Genomic DNA, 21,110 nt, shown 5'->3' with positions numbered 1-21,110 from the left:
GATTGATCGCTACATGATTCTGGAAATCGTCCACTTCACCTTTCACATGTTGGCATGCACAGTCCAGTGACATGAAACCCGAGTCCATTGTTTGAGGTAACAGCGTAACACTTGGCCGTTGTAGAGCTGTAAAGTTTGAGGTTAACTTCGTTGGAGATCGCAAATCGCTGTCCGTTAGCGGCGAAACAACCGTTGGCAGGGAATTGGAGTGGCCTGGTAATAGTAGCTAAGCCTCCAAATCTTCATATAAAACGTTGGGTGAGGCAGCTATGGCGTCGAGTGTAAAACCTGTTGATTCCACACAGTCGGTGTGGGAGTTGCGGAAGATGTAGAAACTTGGGGTCACCAATATGGAAAATGGGAATACGGATATCTGCATATGCAACAAACTGTTCCTATGAATGTTTATACTCACATATATTTCAGCACAAAGAAAGATAAATGTGTACACTGTGGTCGGTGTGACCTATCGATGCCACACACTGATATTCCTTGAAATGCAAATTATCTGTTTCCCAACTGCGGTGATTGTGATGACCAACAAGATTTTAATAAACTTTGTGCCTGTGTTGTTTAAATTGAAACTATCATTCCTGTTTATAAGGTTTTCTGTTTATAAGGTTTTACTGTCAGAGTACGACGCAGTGGCGCAACTCCGTTGGCAAAACGACGAGTTGAAACAATGCATTGCTCACACTTTCGACGAGTTCACCGCGGCTCGTACCTCGCTGCTGCTACTGCAATCCACAGTTCCTTCACCTGATCGACCTTCATCAGCAGACACCAGCATGGACACTCATCAAGTTAGTTTAAAAACATTCATTGCGTGTGACGATTCGCGTTCAGTGATCTCTGCACCCACCACACGCCTGCTACGTGCAGTGCCATGTGTTTCAAACAGTGCTCCTAATGACAGTCACGTGCGTGACACGAACATGCCCACAACGCAGATAGCCACCTCACATATTAGTAAACATTCCCCCTCTCTCACGCGCCAAGCATGTGATTTGGCGGCCGTCGTCGTTCCCTGTGCAACGCCAATGCCTCTCTCGCCCGCACTGGTTACTCAAGGCAAAGCTAACAACTGTCAGTCACTGCGTGCCCTGATTCGCTTCGTGTTGCGCGCGCACCCGACCTCTCCAAACAAGCGCACGCTGCACTCACATAATAGGCATGTGACTTTCGTGCTGTCTTTTCCCACTTGCACTAACAGCTACGCCTCATCGCGCCCCACTCATCCCAAAACTTCACATCAGGACGTTGCTCAGCCTCGTGTGCAGTTCGCAGTCTCTTCCGTCACTGACGGAACGACGCACAAGATAATTACCACTGCCAGTCCTTCTATTAAGCACAAGGTTAGATGCCTCAACCCCATTAAGTTGCGCGTGGCCTGGCAGCAAATTAACAAACTTCTGGAGGCACGCATTCTACAGCCATCAGACAGCAATTGGTCTTCACCGATTCACCTTGTCACCAAACAACGGTTCTTTTTGAAAGTGTGGTGATTATAGACGCTTAAACGCTTGCACCGTCATGGACAATTACCCAGTGCTGAACATAAACAATTTCACCCATATGTTATCGGGTGCCACAATCTTCAGTGTGATTGACTGTAAACGTGCTTATCACCAGATTCCTGTAGTGCCGGAAGACATTCCAAAGACTGCTATCATCATGCTGCTCAGTTTGTTCCAATACAACTTCATGCCATTCGGCTTAAAGAATTCGGCACAAACGTGGCAATGTTTCATTGACTCAATCTTACGACAGAGCTTTGCATACCTAGATGACATCCTCATTTTCAAGCAAGTCGACTGAGGACCATGAAGATCATTTATCCCAGGTCCTCCAGACTTTTAACTCCAATGGTGTTTCCGCCACTTCAACCTGGTCTCTCAATTTATTACGGAGATACGCTACATCAAAGGCACAGTAAACATCCCCACTGATTACTTTATGTGGATCAATACTGTCTCACACATCGTCAATTTATCTGACCTCGCCGCTCTCCAGGCCTCTGACGAGGAATCTCAAGCTCTCCTCATGGAGCCTCAGACATTGCTTGTGTTTACCAAAGCCAAGTTCCCCAGCATTTCAAATGAAGTGTGGTGCGACTCTTCTACTGGCACTCTGTGGCTGTTGTTCCCTCCCACATTGCACCAATAAGCCTTCAATGCCTCGCAGAACCTTGCCACCACACGCCTCATCACCGAGTGCTTTGTTTGGAAAAATGTTAAGCAGGACTGTCAAACCTGGGCACACAGCTGCATTTCCTACCAACGCAACAAAATCGGCGATACACATCCCCCCCCCCCCCCCCCCTCTTGGCAAGTTTGACATTCCACAGGACGTTTTCATCACGTACATATCGACTTCATCAGCCTTCTGCCACCGTCAGAGGGCCACAGATATATCCTCTCCACAATCGATCGCATGTCTCGTTGGGTGGAAGCTGTTCCTCCTATACCCCACATCACAGCAGAAACCGTGACCAAGGGATTCGTCTCATCATAGATCACTAGGTTCGGTTGCCCGTCCACCACCACCACCACCACCACCACCACCGACTAGGGTCGACAGTTCGAATCTGCAATTTTCACGATTCTATGTAACATTTGCAATATTAAAAAAATTCATACAACAGCCTACCACCCGCAAAGCAACGGTTTAGTGGAATGATGGCACTGCACCATTAAAACAGCATTCAGGTGCCATGACTGCCTCTGGTCTGAGGCGATTCCATGGATGTTACTCGGTCTCCGTTCGACCTTTAAACCTGACTTACAGGGAACCATCTCTGAATTCGTTTTCAGCGAGAACCCGGTTCTACCTGGGGAACTTATCCTGCCTCAAGCACCTGAGGATTCCCCCACCTCCCCAGACTTTATTAGTAGAATTCGCACCCACTTCAGACACGCACAGCTACACCTGCCTGTCAGTCATTCCCCGCCGGACACTTAAGTGCCAACCACACTCAACACGTGCTCCTACATTGTAGTAACCTGTTGTTACCGCGACCGTTCCGGGGTGGCCAAGAAAGTGCGGCGGCACCAGACAGAAGGTGGCCCGCGAACAAACAAACGAACAGAAAGGACGGACACAAAACAACAACGGACGATGGTGAGAGACCTTACCACAAGAACTAAATTAATCCAAGACGTCCATGAGTAATAAAAACAAAGAACGATAAACACGCTGTCTGTTGTCGAGGCGATGTGTAGATACTCACGCAATGATTAGACTTGCTGGCTGAGCGAGAGGCAGGCGCTTAGATACTCTAGCAGGGGCGCCGCTATTGGCCACTGGAACCATGTGGTCCACTGTGGTGCCCTCACATTATATGCATACCAGGAAGTGTGCTGCCACAGCTTATGGCACGATGGTGCAGAGACCTCTACAGGTCTTCGACGTCCAAGACGTCTGGCAGGGATTCAAATTCCGCGGCGTGTGATACCAGACACATTATGCTCAGGGACGATTCCTTTAGACATTCCCCGCAAACGCCATACCTTAGCCCCTTTGAAGTACTCCGGAGGGGTGAGACGACGTTCGACATTATGGTTAAAGGTCGCCCACAGACCATTTCGCTACACAGACTCAAACCTGCTTTCGTGAACGCCCCTCCGCCACCCTAGTCGGACCATCTGAACGAATTTTCCATTGTCAAGCTCGATAATGAGATAGCTCATCCCATGGTAGGGACTTCTCCTTTGTCACCGCAGGGTTTGAAGATGTTTCATCTACTGGAGAGACTTGCTCCCCGACTTTAAACTTGGACTGCAATGTACCAGCTAACCACGTTGATGACGTGTCGATTGTTGCTTTCTACGACCGTGTGCTCGTGCTCCTTACAGATACTGCAGACTCAACACTCAACAAAGAACTAGATGTCAAGATAGTGCATAGCCTGTCCCTCCCCCGAGAGTGCGATCCATCAAGAGTTAGTGCGTTCGTCTCCTCGGACAGCTTGATCTGCATTAGGCGCAGGCACGCTCGCACGCCGCACCCCTCCCCACACCTCTACTTCCGGGCCAGCCAACACATCGTCCGCCCCTGCTGGCTGTCTAATTACAATGTGGACCTGCAGCCCATCACTGCGCCTTCGCACGCAGTCCTGACTGAGATGGAGCTTCCAGTCGTGCGCCCCTCAGGTATCCCGTACTGCGGGATTTGGAGGGGGGGGGGGGGGGGGGCATTGATAGGTCACATCAACCACGTAAAGCATGATCTTTGTACTCTAACTGCTCTGACGAGCCGCCATATTAATGTTACAGTCAGCCATTGTACAGTGTACATGTGTATCTTTCTTTATGTTGAAATATGTGTGTGTATAAACATTTACGGAAACAGTTTGTTGCGTTTGCAGTGATCAGTATTCCTGTTTCCCGTAAGTGCAAGCCCTAAAAAACAGAACAGCATCAAACAGCAGAGTGTGTGTTGGGAATCAAGCTTTGCCACAAACAGCAACACGAGGCCAATAGCTCACTGTCTGTCTGGAGACCAGTAAGCAAAGATATATAACAGCAAAATTCATGGAACCTGAAGACATTGTTGAATTGTGCATAAAAAGGAAACAAACAACTAAGCTGAACAGCAGGAAGCAAAGTATTATAAAATGCGCCATGAAAACTTGAGATCACAACAGGTGTAAAAATTAGTCTGCATAAACGGACAGGGAAGTACCCTGTGCTGTGCACTTTCCAAGGAAATACCCTTTAGGGATGTGAATTTCAGTTGAAATACAATTATATCATATGCCTCAAAATGTGTAGGCCTACCTCCTGTGTATCAGATACTCTACAGAAATCTCAAAGCAGAAACTGAAGATACTTTTAAGACTTCACATGTTGATTGTGATTGGTTGGTTGATGTGGGGGTAGGGACCAAATGGCGAGGTCATCAGTCAAATCAGGTTAGGGAAGGATGGGGAAGGAAGTTGGCTGTGCCCTTTCAAAGAAACCATTCCAGCATTTGCCTCAAGCAATTTAGGGAAATCACAGAAAACCTAAATCAGAACAGCTGGATGCGGGTTTGAACCATCGTCCTCCCAAATGCAAGTCCAGCGTGCTAACCACTACACCACCTCGCTCGGTGTTGATTTTGATATGAGTCTAGAAACTTACGACAAAGAGTTACACAAATTGAGGTCAGCAAAGTTTCATTAGCAAACATCCTCTATTTCAACCGAGTTATATTTGTAATAAAAGTTTTTAAAAAATGCAGTCGTAAAACAGAATGTTAATAGTCCGTAAATTATGAATAAGGTCCGACGTAGCCCATGCAAACTCTTGTCATTTACAGGCAAAAGGTACGTTAGTTTTGCAATGTTAATTGTAAATGGAATTATGTAAAACACGTGTCTGTTAAAAATGTAAATTCAGTAAAGCTTGATTTATCTCAAAACTAACTCTAGTTGCCAAATAACTCTAGACCTTGTTCTGCTGAGCCACTCAGTTGTAGAGATGAATGACAGGGGTAAGAAGTGCCTTAATGACACAGAATGAAGAGAAATGGGTGCACCAAGAGCTCATTGACATAAATATGAATATCTATAAAAGGCGAAAATATATCTCTATGTACACAACTATCATCAATTATTGTGTAATAATGAACCATTGGCAATAATGACACACAGGATAACCATTCATACCTGTTAACAGCACAATCAGAAAGAAAAGCTCGACAGAGTTGCATTTAAAGCCGTAGAGATGGCAAAATAACTAGAAACGGTGCACAAGCTGATTTGATTAAAATACAGGGAGAAAGCAAGTGTTATTTTCTAAGGAAATATTCTTGCGTTTGCATGAAATTATTTATGTAAACCATGCAAAACATGTATCTGGATGGTTCAACAATTGCTTGAATTGACTGTCCTCCAAAATGCAAATCCATTGTGTCATCCCTGCACAAACACTGCTCTGTACATGCACAAGAATCTCAGTAAATATATTGATTTAAGCTGGATAGCAAAGGAATATCTGCTGTCTCTTCATCAGAACAAGATAACATTTTTAACGGCAGTGATGTCACACAGCTCTGCAAGCTGAATGCAAAAATTTCAATTAATAGCTCAATACGCCATGAGGAAGCAAACATAACATTCGATCACAAGGTAATGTATGAAGAGAAAATAAATACTTGTCACTCTGGATGAAAAAGGATGACTGTAAACAAATTGCACAAGGTAGGATCTACAGCAACTTCTTAGGTTTGGCACAATTCACTAAAGTACCTTCAGGGACTACCCCATACACACACTATGCTGGTCAGCCCAACCCTTAACAGGTGCCAAAATCTGAAGACAAGCACCAGCACATAACGAGCTACAGAAATTATTATGATTTTGGTATTGCCAAATATTGAGCATCACAATCACCATGCAAGGCTGGATGTGGCTGAAACTTGCCATGAAAGCCAGTTCTATATCCTCAAATTAACATGAAACTAAACGTGTGGATGTACTTCGCCATCTAAATGATTCACTGACGATTAACTTCCCTAACATGATCAACCAGTTTTATAAGTCTAAAAAAATCGTAGTATTAGTTCTGGAATGAATTCTCAATGAAATTATGGCACTAAATTAGGATGAAAAAGTATACTAAAATTGAACAGTGTTACTCACCTAGGTTTAACTTTCTTTTCCTTCCCTTTAACAGGTGTTTCATCAATAAATTGTGATTCCCCAACATCATCTTCACTAAAAGTAAAAAGTATGCACACGTTAAATAAAACTGGGAAATATGTAACATCTTTAACTATATAGTAATAATGATAGCTATTAGGCGATCTAATTTTACGAAATTAACACGTAAAATTCTTGAATCTCAAGCTCTTTAAAAAAAAAAAAAAAAATACCGGCGCCTGCGGGCCACTGAATTTCATATCTGACACAAGCGTTCGGATAACAGCTCTTTAATGGAAAACAAACTCGACTTCTTGCTCCACAAAAACAACACATTTCTGATGACACTTCGCGGCGATAATAAGCAAAAACAGCTGGCCTAAAATATAAAAATGCTTTTCTCGTTCTATTTGTAAGATGATGTTGAATATATTAGCTAGTGTCAAAGTAAGCTCCACTCACATTTCCTCATCCTTGGCACCTTTTTTGCCTCTTTTTGCTTTTCCCATCGCAACTTTTAAATTGTTGCTTCTCTAGACACAAAATTAAAAAAGGGTATTTCTTTAATAAATATTTTATTTCCGAATCTCCTCTCATATAGAAGGCAAACGTAAACAATGCTCGTCTGTTTTACACGTCACTATTCCACTACCACACTATTTCACAAGCGTGTATGGGCACATATGTTCAATAACATACACTTTACGCTCAGATAGGACTGAAACGTGCTCTTGGCCAAAGATTCCACTCTTTGACCGGCATTTCTCATCAGTCTTTTGTCACCACACTTACAAATCGCCCCCACTCCTGCTACAATGTAATTTCCTTATATGTAAACATGAAATAGCCGTGTGGAACAACATCGCGGAAAACTTAACACATATAAAAAAGAGTAGCGTCGCTGCGTAAAAAACAATTCCAGTGTTTCAGATATAGGTCAGTTCTAGACGTAAACAAAACGGCAAGCAACGTCAACAGCTGGGAGCACTGAAGGTACCGGTAACCTCAACACTTCATTTCCAGTCCAGTACCGCACGCTGTAGGTGAAGTAATCCTATATAATTCGTGACACAAACAGTCGCAATATACTCTTGAGTTAAGGCAATGACGATAATGAAATACATCAATGGCCAAAATAATTTCATAAAGAAACTTCTAGACAAGCTTTGTTTCGCAAACCGCTGAGATGTAACACAACAGGACAGTTCGCCGACAATTTTCAAAATATCAACATTAGTTGCTACCGTAAATGCAATCAACAAATAATATTTATTAGGCAATAAACAGAGTTTGTTTGGCTTCACTAATGATTTTTCCCTTTTTACGTATCCAGTAATGACTGATGCAACTTATATTTCCACTTCCACAGAGTTCACTTCGTCACTCTTAAAAAAGGTTACTTCACTAAAATAAGGTCATCAATCTATGTATTACGCCACAAAAATAAAGCTAAGTGATAAAATCATGACTAAAAAGGTGCAAAAGCACAAAATCCACATCTATGATAAAAGTTTTCATGAGAAGAATAAGTTAAAATCCAACGTCAGCACACCATTTAGCAGACGCCGACATGGTCACTCAAGCCAACGTCAGAGTCAAAAATTTCTTTCCGAGAGACCTTGCTTTAGAGGCCGATTTACACTGGCCGTCACGTCACACCACGTCATGACACCGTCATGTCAGGTTGCCGATTCACATTGCGCGTCAAGGGAGAACAGAAGGCAACGTCACTGAGCAAAGCCTAATTCACACAGGCCGTCATGTCTTGTCACGTCCCATCAAAAGATCCTACAATATATTTCAAATGCCGACATCCACACAGGACGTGCCGTCATGTTACCTCACGTCATGGCACCAACCAGATTTCTCGTGAATATAGTTCTGAAGGCTAACGTCATCCATCCGTTGTTCATCACGTGGTCCCCAAGCTCGTTTTCTTCCGATACACAGCGATGCCCACATCTCCATTTTTCGTTTCATCGTCGTTTATATCAGTTGTTTGTTGTTATTTATTATAAAATGTTTGGTTTCGTTATTTCTTTTTCTATAATTTATAATTTCATACTAAATGACTAAAGATTAAATGAAGCAGTGAGGCAGCAACCTGAACTGTACAACATAGCGTGCTAAATTACTTGCCATCTGCTACATTTGTAAAGTATTTAATATTTTGCAATGAAATAGATTGCAATAAGACTGCAGCTTGAATTGTAAAAAGTACTGTGGGTGGAAGAGATTGATTAGTAAGTGGAATCTATTAGTATTTTGCCAGATATTTGTAATTGACTTCCGGAAGGCGTTCGATACAGGTCCGCACTGTCGCCTGATAAACAAAGTAAGAGCCTATGGAATATCAGACCAGCTGTGTGGCTGGATTGAAGAGTTTTTAGCAAACAGAACACAGTATGTTGTTATCAATGGAGAGACGTCTACAGACGTTAAAGTAACCTCTGGCGTGCCACAGGGGAGTGTTATGGGACCATTGCTTTTCACAATATATATAAATGACTTAGTAGATAGTGTCGGAAGTTCCATGCGGCTTTTCGCGGATGATGCTGTAGTATACAGAGAAGTTGCAGCATTAGAAAATTGTAGCGAAATGCAGGAAGATCTGCAGCGGACAGGCACTTGGTGCAGGGAGTGGCAACTGACCCTTAACACAGACAAATGTAATGTATTGCGAATACATAGAAAGAAGGATCCTTTATTGTATGATTATATGATAGCGGAACAAACACTGGTAGCAGTTACGTCTGTAAAATATCTGGGAGTATGCGTGCGGAACGATTTGAAGTGGAATGATCATATAAAATTAATTGTTGGTAAGGCGGGTACCAGGTTGAGATTCATTGGGAGAGTGCTTAGAAAATGTAGTCCATCAACAAAGGAGGTTGCTTACAAAACACTCGTTCGACCTATACTTGAGTATTGCTCATCAGTGTGGGATCCGTACCAGGTCGGGTTGACGGAAGAGATAGAGAAGATCCAAAGAAGAGCGGCGCGTTTCGTTACCGGGTTATTTGGTAACCGTGATAGCGTTACGGAGATGTTTAATAAACTCAAGTGGCAGACTCTGCAAGAGAGGCGCTCTGCATCGCGGTGTAACTTGCTCGCCAGGTTTCGAGAGGGTGCGTTTCTGGATGAGGTATTGAATATATTGCTTCCCCCTACTTATACCTCCCGAGGAGATCACGAATGTAAAATTAGAGAGATTAGAGCGCGCACGGAGGCTTTCAGACAGTCGTTCTTCCCGCGAACCATACGCGACTGGAACAGGAAAGGGAGGTAATGACAGTGGCACGTAAAGTGCCCTCCGCCACACACCGTTGGGTGGCTTGCGGAGTATCAATGTAGATTTAGATGTAGAATGTTTCATAAAGAAATGAACTGAACCCTTTAGACACTGCAACAGTGACAAATGCTTTTTTTTTTTTGCAAAATATACATCAGCTAATGTATTAGAGTTGTTTGTTTAAATATGTGCCGGCCGTTGTGGCCGAGCGGTTCTAGGCACTTCAGTCTCGAGCCATGGGACCGCTACAGTCGCAGGTTCGAATCCCGCCTAGGGCATGGATGTGTGTGATGTCCTTAGTTTAGTTAGGTTTAAGTAGTTCTAGGCTCCAGGGGCCCAATGACCTCAGATGTTAAGTCCCATAGTGCTCAGAGCCATTTATATATGCTAATTTAATGTTAAGTAGCTCTCCGGACTGTTTTTTTTAAATAATTTTGGAAGCAGCAGTGATCAATATTTATGTGGTTTCACTAGCTAAATCCAGTACAAATAAGGCGAACTATTAAAAGCCAAATACAAGACGTAAATAAAACTTATAAATCTTCAACAGAAGGGTATTGAAGGAGATATGACTACTGCAAAAATTTTGCACTGGGCTGGTGACTCAAACAAACCAGTTTCTCAAGGGGTGTTACGGCAGCTCGTAACACAGTGTTCCTTTTAGTAATTCTGGGTGCAATTTGATGTAACAGACATAAAAACTGGAGCTTCGACTTTGTAAAATATAAAGGCGAGAGCTGCTCAGGCCTTAGTGACAACAGCAGTTTTACCTCAGAAGATAGCTCACACACTTGTAGAATAAACGTCAGAAAGCAGTTTTATATATCGACCACAACCTCTCAGCTTGAAAGTTTTAGCTGAAGAAAACTCAAACTTTTTATTTCTTCTCCCTAACCTTTGATTTCTATTGCAAATTTTCCTTTTGTTCCTTTTACTACTTGCTCAGCGTACAGACTGAATAACATTGGGTCCGGCTGCAAAACGGTCTCACTCCCTTCTCAACCACCACTTCCCTTTCACGCCTTTCGACTCTTATATCTACCTTCTGGTTTCTGTACAAGTTATAAATAGCTTTTCATTCCCTGTATTTTACTCCTGCTACCTTCAGAATTCAAAGAGAGTATTCGAGTCAACATTGTCAAAAACTTTCTATATGTCTACCAATGCCGTAAACATGGATTTGTCTTACCTTAACCTCTCTCCTAAGAAAAACTATAACATCAATATCGCAATGCGTGTTCCTACATTTCACCAGAATCTAGACTGCTCTTCTCTGAGGTCGGCTTCTACCATGTCTCCCATTCTTCTGTAAAGAATTTGTGTTAGTATTTTGCAACCATGACCCATTAAACTGATAGTTCGGTAATATTCACACCTCTCAGCGTCTGCTTTCTTTGGAATTGGAATTATTATATTCTTCTTGAAGTCTGAGAGTATTTCACCTGTCTTATACATCGTTCGTGTCAGATGGAATAGATTTAGCATAGCTGCTCTCCAAATGCTATCACTAGTTCTGATGAAATTTTGTCTACTTGAGGGGGCTTGTTTCGACTTAAATCTTGCAGTGCACTCTCATATTCTTCTGGCAGTGTCATCTCCCCATTTTATCTTCATGTATGTTCTTTTCCCTTTCCACAACATAGCCTTCAAGCTCATCTCTATGGTACAGACCCTCAATACTCTCCTTCCACCTTTCAGCTTTCCCTTCTTTGCTTAGTACCAGTTTTCCATTCATACAGCTGTGTGGTTTTGCTCTAAATGTCTCTTTAGTTTCCCTGTAAGCGGTATATATCTTCCCCCTACGAAATTTGTTTCTAAATTCTTACATTTGTCCTCTAACCATTCCTGCTTGTCCATTATGCACTTCCTGCAATCTAATTCTTTAGACGTTTGTGTTCCCTTTGAACAGCTTCATCTGTTGCAATTTTATAGTTTCTCCTGTCGCCATGAGGTCATTAGTTACGTAACAAAAAATATAATGGATAAGGTACACAGTTGAGAAAGGATGGGTCACTTTCTCACTATCCTCCATATTCAAGGTTACAATTTAATATTGATTTTTCGCCCAGGACATCATGTTTATGAGGCGACAGGAAGTTATCAGCATAAATCGGCATTGATGGAACCATGTGCATTGTTAATGCGTGCATGTTCTTTAGGGTGTCTCTCCTTCAAATAGTACTTTTCTGGAGTTTCGAACTAGATGACAGGGTAACGAATGTCTCAAAACACTTACTGGGGACAGAATGCTGGACCCAAGAAGTTCTCCCACAGTGTGCAGACAATGCGTTTGGTCGATGGGGAGGAAAAACGGCCTACCTGAACCTACCTGTTAGCTACCTCTTGCCACAGCAGAGGCCCGTGGTGGGAAAGAAATCTAGGTCGCCCAGCCAACATGCTACAACAGCACTGTAAACTACCTTTGTGAAGAGGATGGCGGTCATAACAAATTGCCAAGTTAATCATGGACAGAATGCTGTTGAGGGAACCATTAGGTGGTGTCACCCCTTGCTTGCAGAGTTTTCTGGGAAGCCTCACAACTTCAAAACAGCATTAGAAGGAACACATCATTTATGGTGACTTTGAAACGATTCATGTTGGGACACAAAAGCAATTCTCCTGGTTTAACTGAGGTCTCTGGTCGGATACACCTTAACATTCAGGCCATCCAGATAATTATCTCTATGATAAATGTGTTGTTCACTTTAGAGCTTTACGGAAACTCAAAATAACACGCTGCCTAAAGGGGCTGTGGAAAAAAAAAGAAAGAAACAAATTGGGAACACAGTGAGTCAGGGACTGGCCATTTCTCCAGAAAGTTAAGAATATTTGTTAAATTGGATTAGGGTTGGCTGATGTGTAGAGCAGACGAGTTAGAGGAGAGACATGGAGATCGTGGAGTCTCGTGATTGGCATAAAACCCTTGTGGGGGTGGTTGTGGAGATGCTTTTGGGAGTTTATTGAAACTTGATGGAAAGGGAGGAGAGGTGGTATTTGGTCTTCCGATTCAGATGGCTGTCTGGAATGGATCTTTCGATTCAGACTTCGGTCTGGAGAGGAAACTGCTCTTGACTTTTGTTATGAGTGGGATGCAGTTGGGGCACTTGCCCTGAGCATGACACCACACTAGCACTGATTTTACTGGGGAGCCTGTGGTGAGGACTTAGCTGTACTGAAAGTTTAGACCATAGTCATCTCGGACAACTCGCTGTGCCTAAGGCAATCTTATTCGCTTCGCTTTGACGTTTGTTCTCCTTGTGTGCACTGCCATATAAGTGAGTCAAATTGCCCCATGGTATGATGGGGGAGGAGAGTGTCACGCACTGGAGTCCATCGAAATTTCAGGGCTGTGTTAGAGGGTAATTGCGATCTGTCTAACAGATTGCTAGCCTCGACTTTGCGTATTTCGTGCTCATGTTAGGGAATTACAAGTGTTGCACATTGCCATTGTGCAGGTGCTTGAACTATGACCAGCACCTGAGACAGTAACGCACATCGAGAAGAGGGGTACCATATTGCTACTGGCTTGTTAGGGCAAAAAAGATCACAATCATGCCATTTGTTCTCAGCTGCACCAATGTAGTAAAACTTCTGCGTAGAATAAATCTGTTTTATTTCTGTTATCACATTTAACATGTATTTTTGTCCAATTTTAATCAATAAACTTGCGCCATAACTTTTATAAGAGATGAATCCCTTGTTGATATACACACATCAAAAAAGGTTTTGCATCACCTCAGTTCCGAGAGTTCCAGAACCTGTACTGAAAATCGGAATGGAGATCAACATAAACATCATTTCCGCCCTCATTAAAACCACACATTGCATGTTGTACAACCACGCAGCGAAACCTTCAGAGGTGGCGGTCCAGATTGCTGTACATGCCAGTACCTCTAATACTCCGTAACACGTCCTCTTGCATTGATGAATACGTGTATTCGTCCTAGCATACTATCCACAAGTTCATCAAGGCACTGTTGGTCCCGATTATCCCACTCCTCAAAGACGATTCGGCATAGATCCCTCAGAGTGTCTGGTGGGACACGTGGTCCATAAACAGCCCTTTTCAGTCTATCCCAGGCATGTTCGATAGGGTTCATGTCTGAAGAACATTCTGGCCACTATAGTCGAGCGATGTCACTATCCTGAAGGAAGTCATTCACAAGATATGCACGATGGGGATACGAAAGGTAGTCCATTAAGACGAATACCTCGCCAATATGCTGACGAAATGGTTGCACAATCGCTTGGAGGATGGCATTCACGTACAGACGTCACAGAGTCTTCCATAACCACTAGTGGCTTATGTAGACCCCACATAATGCCACCCAAAAACAGCAGGGAACCTCCATCTTGCTGCATTCGCTAGACAGTGTGTCTAAGGCATTCAGGCTGACTGGGTTGCTTCCAAACACGTCTCCAACGATTGTCTGGCTGAAGGCATATGCCATACTCATCAGTGAAGAGAACGTGATGCCAGTGCTGAGTGGTCTATTCAGCATGATGTTGGGCCCACCTGTTGGAAACACACCTCGAGTTGTAGGACCATAAATCACTGGTAAAACTTGTCATGATACAACAGTCCTGGATGGCAAAGCACCGTAGAGTGTGCTCGAAACCAAGTGGTCGAGAAACTGGGCGACAGATATGGTGGTTGAGCCTGGCGAACTTGATGTTGAAAAATATCCGTTATTAAATTGTGAGGAAGGCAAAACTGGCATAGCTTGATAGCAGTTGAACGCGTATGCGTTTTGCATGAATGGCGGCATTGCAGACGGCACTACTGCATCGAACGTTGCGGCGCGTAGAGGATCAAACACGTGTGTGAATTTGGGTCCCATTGAACACTACATGAGCGATTGATCGCTACACGATTCTGGAAATCGTCCACTTCACCTTTCACATGTTGGCGTGCACAGTCCAGTGACATGAAACCTGAGTCCATTGTTTGAGGTAATAGTGTAACACTCAGCCGATGTAGAGCTTTAAAGTTTGAAGTTAACTTCGTTGCAGATCGCGAATCGCTGTCCGTTAGCGGCGAAACATACGTTGGCAGGGGATTGGAGTGGCCTGGTAGTAGTAGCTGAGCCTTCAAATCTTTGTATAAAACGTTGGGTGAGGTAGCCATGGCATCAAACGTAAAACCTGTTGATTCCATACAGCCAGTGCCAAAGTTGTGGAAGACATAGAAACTTGGGGTCACCAGTATGGGAAACGGGAATACGGATAACTGCATATGCAGTAAACTGTGCCCATGAATGTTTATACACACATATATTTCAGCACAAAGAAAGATACACATGTACACTGTACACTGTACAAGGTACAAAAGCTGACTGTCACAGTAACATGGTGGCTCATTGGAGCACTTATAGTTCAAACATCATGCTTTATGCGGTCGATGTGACCTATCGATGCCACACGCTGATATTCCTTGACATGCAAATTCTCTGTTTCCCAACTATGGTGATTATGATGGCCAACAAGATTTTAATAAAATTGGTGCCTGACCCAAAGTGTTGTTTAAATTGAAACTATCATCCCTGTTTATTAGGTTTTCTGACATCTGTGTTTTGATACACTGCTAAATTATTTTGTCCTATAAACTTGCCATATGGACTATGATAATGGTGTCTTTGTATTTCATTTCATGACTGCAGGCTGTAAAAAAAGAAAGTGATGAATATTTTGAGAGTTGACTGAAACAAGAAAAATTTCCAAATAAGCATGAGCTGTAAAATGTACACCTTCAGAGCTATGGGCACTTGTTCATCTTTGATATCGTTAAACACATCTATTCTATTGCCCAAGTGCTTATAGCTCTTATGGTATGCATTTTAGAGTCCATGTGTACTGGATATTTTTTTCTTGTTTTGGTCTATATTATCGGCCCTCAAAAGTATTTGACACTTTATTCAACACCTTGTGTATTCGAGGCAGTGATTGGTGACAACTGATTGGCTTGGCTGTTTTAGTAAGGTTGTCACTGATGTTCCTTGCATCTCTTTTCACTTGTTCTGATAGTCTGCCCTATGTAAGATGTGCCACAATCACATGTAATGTGATGCACACCTACACACCTAGCTTTCGGACACCCAGATTGTTTCAGAATGAAATTGAATCTTCAGTTGCACATATATTTTTATTTCACTTTACTTTTTTTGAGATATTAATTGTTATCTTCAGAAGCCTACGAAATTAGTGATATTGTAAATTTTTAGACCTCAGCTGTACATTTACGTAAAGTAGAAGAAACTTGCTTAGTGGGTGTGGTTCATTTACTGTAAATTAATTTATCATACCAGTAAAATGAAATAAATATATCTGCACAACCGATGATTGGATTTTATTCTGAAATATATATTACATTTGCTGAAAAATAGCACTTATGGATAAAATAAAAGATCTAGATTGTCTTTAACATTACAAAAAATACTTTGTATCTTAGTTGGAGGGAGCGAATACACTGGATGCCATGTCTTCTAGGAATCTAGTGATATTTCAGGTTATTAAGCCTGGTAGATTAGCGATATTTTGCTTTTCGTCCTTGGTCTCAGTCTCGACTTCTTTCTCAGGTGTTGTTAATTTTGACTTAATTGCCCATTCAATTTTATAATCAGAGTACCCACTTCTTTGGAACACTGTTCATAGGTGTTGTAATTCTTCATTTTGGGTTTCCTTGCCTGAAAGTGTTCAGTCTCTGTGGGCCAGAGTTTTTAGCACTGAATTTCTTTGCTGGATGGTGATAGCTCAAGGCATGGAGATAGAGGTCAGTGTGCATAGGTTTTCCACATACACTGTGAACCAGGAATCCATCCACTGTTCTCTAAACTAACATGTCAAGGATAAGTAGTTAGCCCCCTTTTTCAGGTTTCATCTGAATTTTATATTGTAATGGATGGAGTTTAAACGTTCTAGGAACTCCAGAAGCTTTTATACCCTATGTGACCACACCACAAATGTATCATTCGTGCACCGATGGAAAGACATGCGTTTCAACTTGGTGGATTCAAGTGCGTATGCTTAAAAGTGCTCCTTGTATGGGTTCACCACAATAGGTGACAATGGACTACTTCTTTGAAACAGTATATAAATAATAGGAATAAAATAGCTAGTAATATTGTCACACCTACATACCAGATGGCAAAATACCAGAAACAAATTCTCAGCAAGTATGTGATGAAGTGTGAACACGTTTTCTACAACTCAGTTGACTTTGTTCACCGACTTAGTCATTGTGGGTCCATGGTACGGATACTATGGTCAGTTTTGGTGTAGGATTCTCTTTAGAATTCCACATTCACCTTTTGCTTCATACAATTTTTTAGGCATGTTCGGATATTTAACAATTCCCTGTTCAACGGAAAATATAAAGGGCAGTCAAATGAAAGTGGGACGGATGCAAAAATAGCAAGCAAACTGTTTATTCTGAATCATTTCGTGTCAAATCATTGCGGTCCTGGCAACCACGTATGAAGTATCAAGCTCAAACTTTGTTTACTTGTTTGATTATGATATCAAGAATTTTTTCCAAGTTTTTTTTTATAGAATCTTAATCGTATTCATCTTAATGGAATCAAATGTAATGTGCTGCACAATTCATTAGAAAAAACTAAAACAAACTTAAATAGCCACAGTATCCATATAAACTATTCTAAAATTATGGAACGTGTATTGTACATCCTTCATAAACTGAGATTTGATGTAAGGTAAAAAGTATTGGGAAAAATGTTTTTTTATTTGATTTAAGAAAAAGCATAACCTCTGTTTCTAACAAAGATGTACAGTAGCAAACAAATGAGTTTCTTCACATCTAAAAGATCTACATTTTGTAATTTAACAGGATATATATATATATATATATGAAGTGCTTGGAGAAAGGTAATGACATACCATAAAATGTTAATTTTTTTTCTTGAGAGTGCATTGTAAGGTGAGATTGACTTGGTACATATACGGAAAGTCATGCATATGTCAAAAATGTTGCTTGTCAATATCTAGTTCCAAGCACGTCATACATATTGTTCAGATACGTTACCCACCAGGACCTGATCACTGCAGGCAAACAGTCTCGGCTCACATATCAGTGCAATAATTACACCCGTTTTGGAATATTGTAAGTCAACTGTCAGTCAAACCACAAACCATTTAGCAACACTGCGATCAGTAATTTGTCTCACTGCACATTCATTTTACTCTTAAATAAGGACCATTTTGCTTCCACCAATTCAGAAAAGACCTGACATGTAGTATACATTCCAGTCATTGTGTTGATTTCTACCTGACATAAAATAAGGGAGAATGGAACATCACGAGTGTCATTTTCAGACCAACAAAAGGACGATTATGGCCCATGTGGATGGATATATCTAACTCTTGTCTCACTTTCATCACCATTAACTTTCAAAATAATTCCTAGATGCCAGAATGAATCATTCACACAACCAAAACAACAATTAGCATGCACACGAACTTCAGGCATTAACAGATCACTTCAAGGGAAGTAAAAAATGGCACTGAAACTGGTATCACAGCTGAGGTGCTTGGCTCCACTCTGAGTTGCTGGAAATGCTAAGAAGTGGTGCATAGGTCTGGTTCCAGAAACAATTCTTGCAGTTGAAAACCATGCAGAAAGACAACTACAATCCTCAGCTAGCTCCTGGTTTGTAATAAAGAAAAGTGACACTTGTTTCAGGTTGTCCTTGACAAAATTGAAAAACTTACACATCGCTAGGTATTTTTCCACGAAACAGTCCATACAGACTTGCTTTACTAAGAAGCCTTTTCAAAGTGCCAACAATTCCATCATGGGGAGATTTACTGTGGCTAGTTGAAAAAAATAACCAAGTGCATTTGCTTTTGAAGTCATGTTCATGGTTTCATATATTCAGAAAATTCTTGCAGTTTCTGTATTATGCAACAAAGCATCTATCAAATATTCATTATCACTTATAAGCAATACGAGTTCTGTTTTCAAGAACTGCAATACAGTCTTATGTATTTCATAAACTATGGCTACATCATGCTCTAAATCGTCAGAAATAATGCAGAGGTGTTTTGACTGCAAACTTTGGTCTTTCTTATAGTACACACATTCTGTGTGAACAGTATTTCTGCCATTACTCCAGTAAGAATGTTATGCTTTGTCATGCACAACAAAGCTGAAGATTTCATGGAAGTCCATCAACATTAAAACAGTTCCTTCTTGAAGGGTTTCCTTTCTCATTTTCAAATAATTAACCAGAGATTTTGCATTGAAGGAATGGGGTGCAAGTTTCTCTATCTTCTATGCCAGCTATTCGCAGATTTCTGACAGTGTTTTAACATGAAGAACCAAATTCATCCTGTCAGTTGAAACCCACTGCCTGTATTGAACTCTTTGATCAGGCTCAAAATCTTCTACTTGATTTTTCAGGTGTTCGTGAAATAGGGAGGTAGAAGGCATTTGCACAGAGACGAAGCATGCAGGTTTTGTCATTAGTGTTGCAACTGTTTCGGCTGAAGGAAGTGTAGAAATGCCTACTGTGTTTTAGGACTATTTATATTTGTGTAGAGGGTACGATTCAGGTAAAGTACTTAAAATCGCTCATTTCTGTTCATGTACATTTCTCCTGATGCTCACTTTGTCTCTCTTTCCTGGCATTATTCTTGAGTTTTCATCATCCAAATAGAATTTTTTTACTTTGTCAGCTGTTTCCTGTGGTAATACCTTTCTTGTGTTCTGTTCAGGCAGTGATACAATTCTCTTTTGTTTCAAAAGTGTATGTGCCAGCATACCAAATATTAAAGACTTAAAACATTTCACATCCCACTAGTCGAGCGCAAGCCTGTGGCACAAGAGTCAAAATTTGATTTTTTCTGGATTATTGGAATGTTCCATTTTCTGTTTTTGTTTGTTTAATTAATTTATCAAAATGGATTATTTTCTGTTTACGGTCATAGTTTCCATTCTCATATTTCTCTTACAGTTCAACATCGTTTGCACGTGAAAGTTTATTTTGTATTGTGTCCGTTTCAGCATCCAGTTTTCATTTGGCAATTGCAGCTCTCCTGTGATGAGAAATAGAATGCAGTTTAGCTGGAGACAGTCCCAAATTTGATAAACTAGTCTAGTTTATTTTTTTCTAGAGACTGAATAGTCCAGTCTCCAGTTTCACTGGTACCCTCTGAAGTGGTTCCTTCATTTCCGTTCTTATATTATGTAACCTCCCATCTACAAGTTGGGCATAGCTTTTTACCAGGAATAATGGAAAGTCTCTTCTCTCTTGGTTCCTCTGCTTGCTGTAATGTAATTTAATGCAAGCCAGAAGACACTGTTTATTTGTGACACCTGAAAGGATCAATATACCATTTTTTATGTAGTGAGGTTCGTAATAAATATATTTCTTTGTGTTTAGAACGTAAGTACATTTTATGAAACGGCAAAGACAGAACATGACAGTGCCATAATAGTAACTCCTGCTCTTCTTCAGCGTAATGTTTCTGGGAACTTTCTCAACTTCAGCATTCTTCCATTATTTAACATAAGAGACGTGATAACAGGGTGTAAATAAATTTCACTTAACTAATAGCAACCACAAAAAGTCAGGAATCGTCATCTTTTGTAATATGCGTTGTAGAGGAACTTGTGTGGGAAATTTTTAAATAAAATTGGAACGTTTTGGCAGTTAAATTTTTTTAAGGCAGCAGTTAATAACATTGTGTAAAAACAGAGTAAGTAATATCTGGATATGAATTAAATATTGATTTCATTGTATGTCACCCATAAATGGTTCACTGCAGTTGAGTATTTTTTATTGAGGCATTTTCAGTATTGCCTTTTATTTCTTGTTTTTTTTTCTACAATGTCTTCATTGGTTCCTAATGATCCTATAATAGTTTGAATAAAACCTAAAGTGGGAATATGGAGAAAAATAAATTAATTTGTAGGAAATGGCTTTGTCAATTTTATAAAAACAAGCAATGTAAGACGAAAGAGATGAATGTCTCTTCTTTTACTGTCAGTTCTATTCAGTATGACCTCCTTGGTTTGACTATTTGCTCATGTAATATTCAGCATTCTTCTGTAACACCCGATTTCAAAAGCTGATTCAAACTGTTCATCATCCAAGTTCCAACTACAAATAAGGCTACACTTCAGACAAATACCTCCAGAAAAGACTTTCTAACACATAAGTCCACATTCGATGTTAA

The 21,110-nt window shown here is 41.1% G+C and overlaps 1 protein-coding gene across 4 annotated transcripts in view; it reads right to left on the bottom strand.

Moving 5' to 3' along the window:
• Positions 1–7,369, bottom strand: part of LOC124607491 (eukaryotic translation initiation factor 5B) — a 426,670-nt gene extending 419,301 nt beyond the window's left edge. For 3 of the 4 annotated variants that reach the window (XM_047139867.1, XM_047139864.1, XM_047139868.1), the window contains exons 1-2: positions 7,088–7,369; positions 6,626–6,700 (exon numbers count right to left, since the gene is read on the bottom strand). In XM_047139867.1, coding sequence (XP_046995823.1) covers positions 6,626–6,700; positions 7,088–7,134 — 122 coding nt within the window. In that variant the 5' untranslated portion in view covers positions 7,135–7,369. The remainder of the gene's footprint in view (positions 1–6,625; positions 6,701–7,087) is intronic. The other variant, XM_047139863.1, reaches the window with a different exon arrangement.
• Between the last annotated feature and the right edge of the window lie 13,741 nt (positions 7,370–21,110).

This window comes from Schistocerca americana, chromosome 3, assembly GCF_021461395.2.
Source record: "Schistocerca americana isolate TAMUIC-IGC-003095 chromosome 3, iqSchAmer2.1, whole genome shotgun sequence".
NCBI classification, from domain to species: Eukaryota; Metazoa; Arthropoda; class Insecta; order Orthoptera; family Acrididae; genus Schistocerca; species Schistocerca americana.
This window is presented reverse-complemented; position numbering and strand designations above follow the sequence as displayed.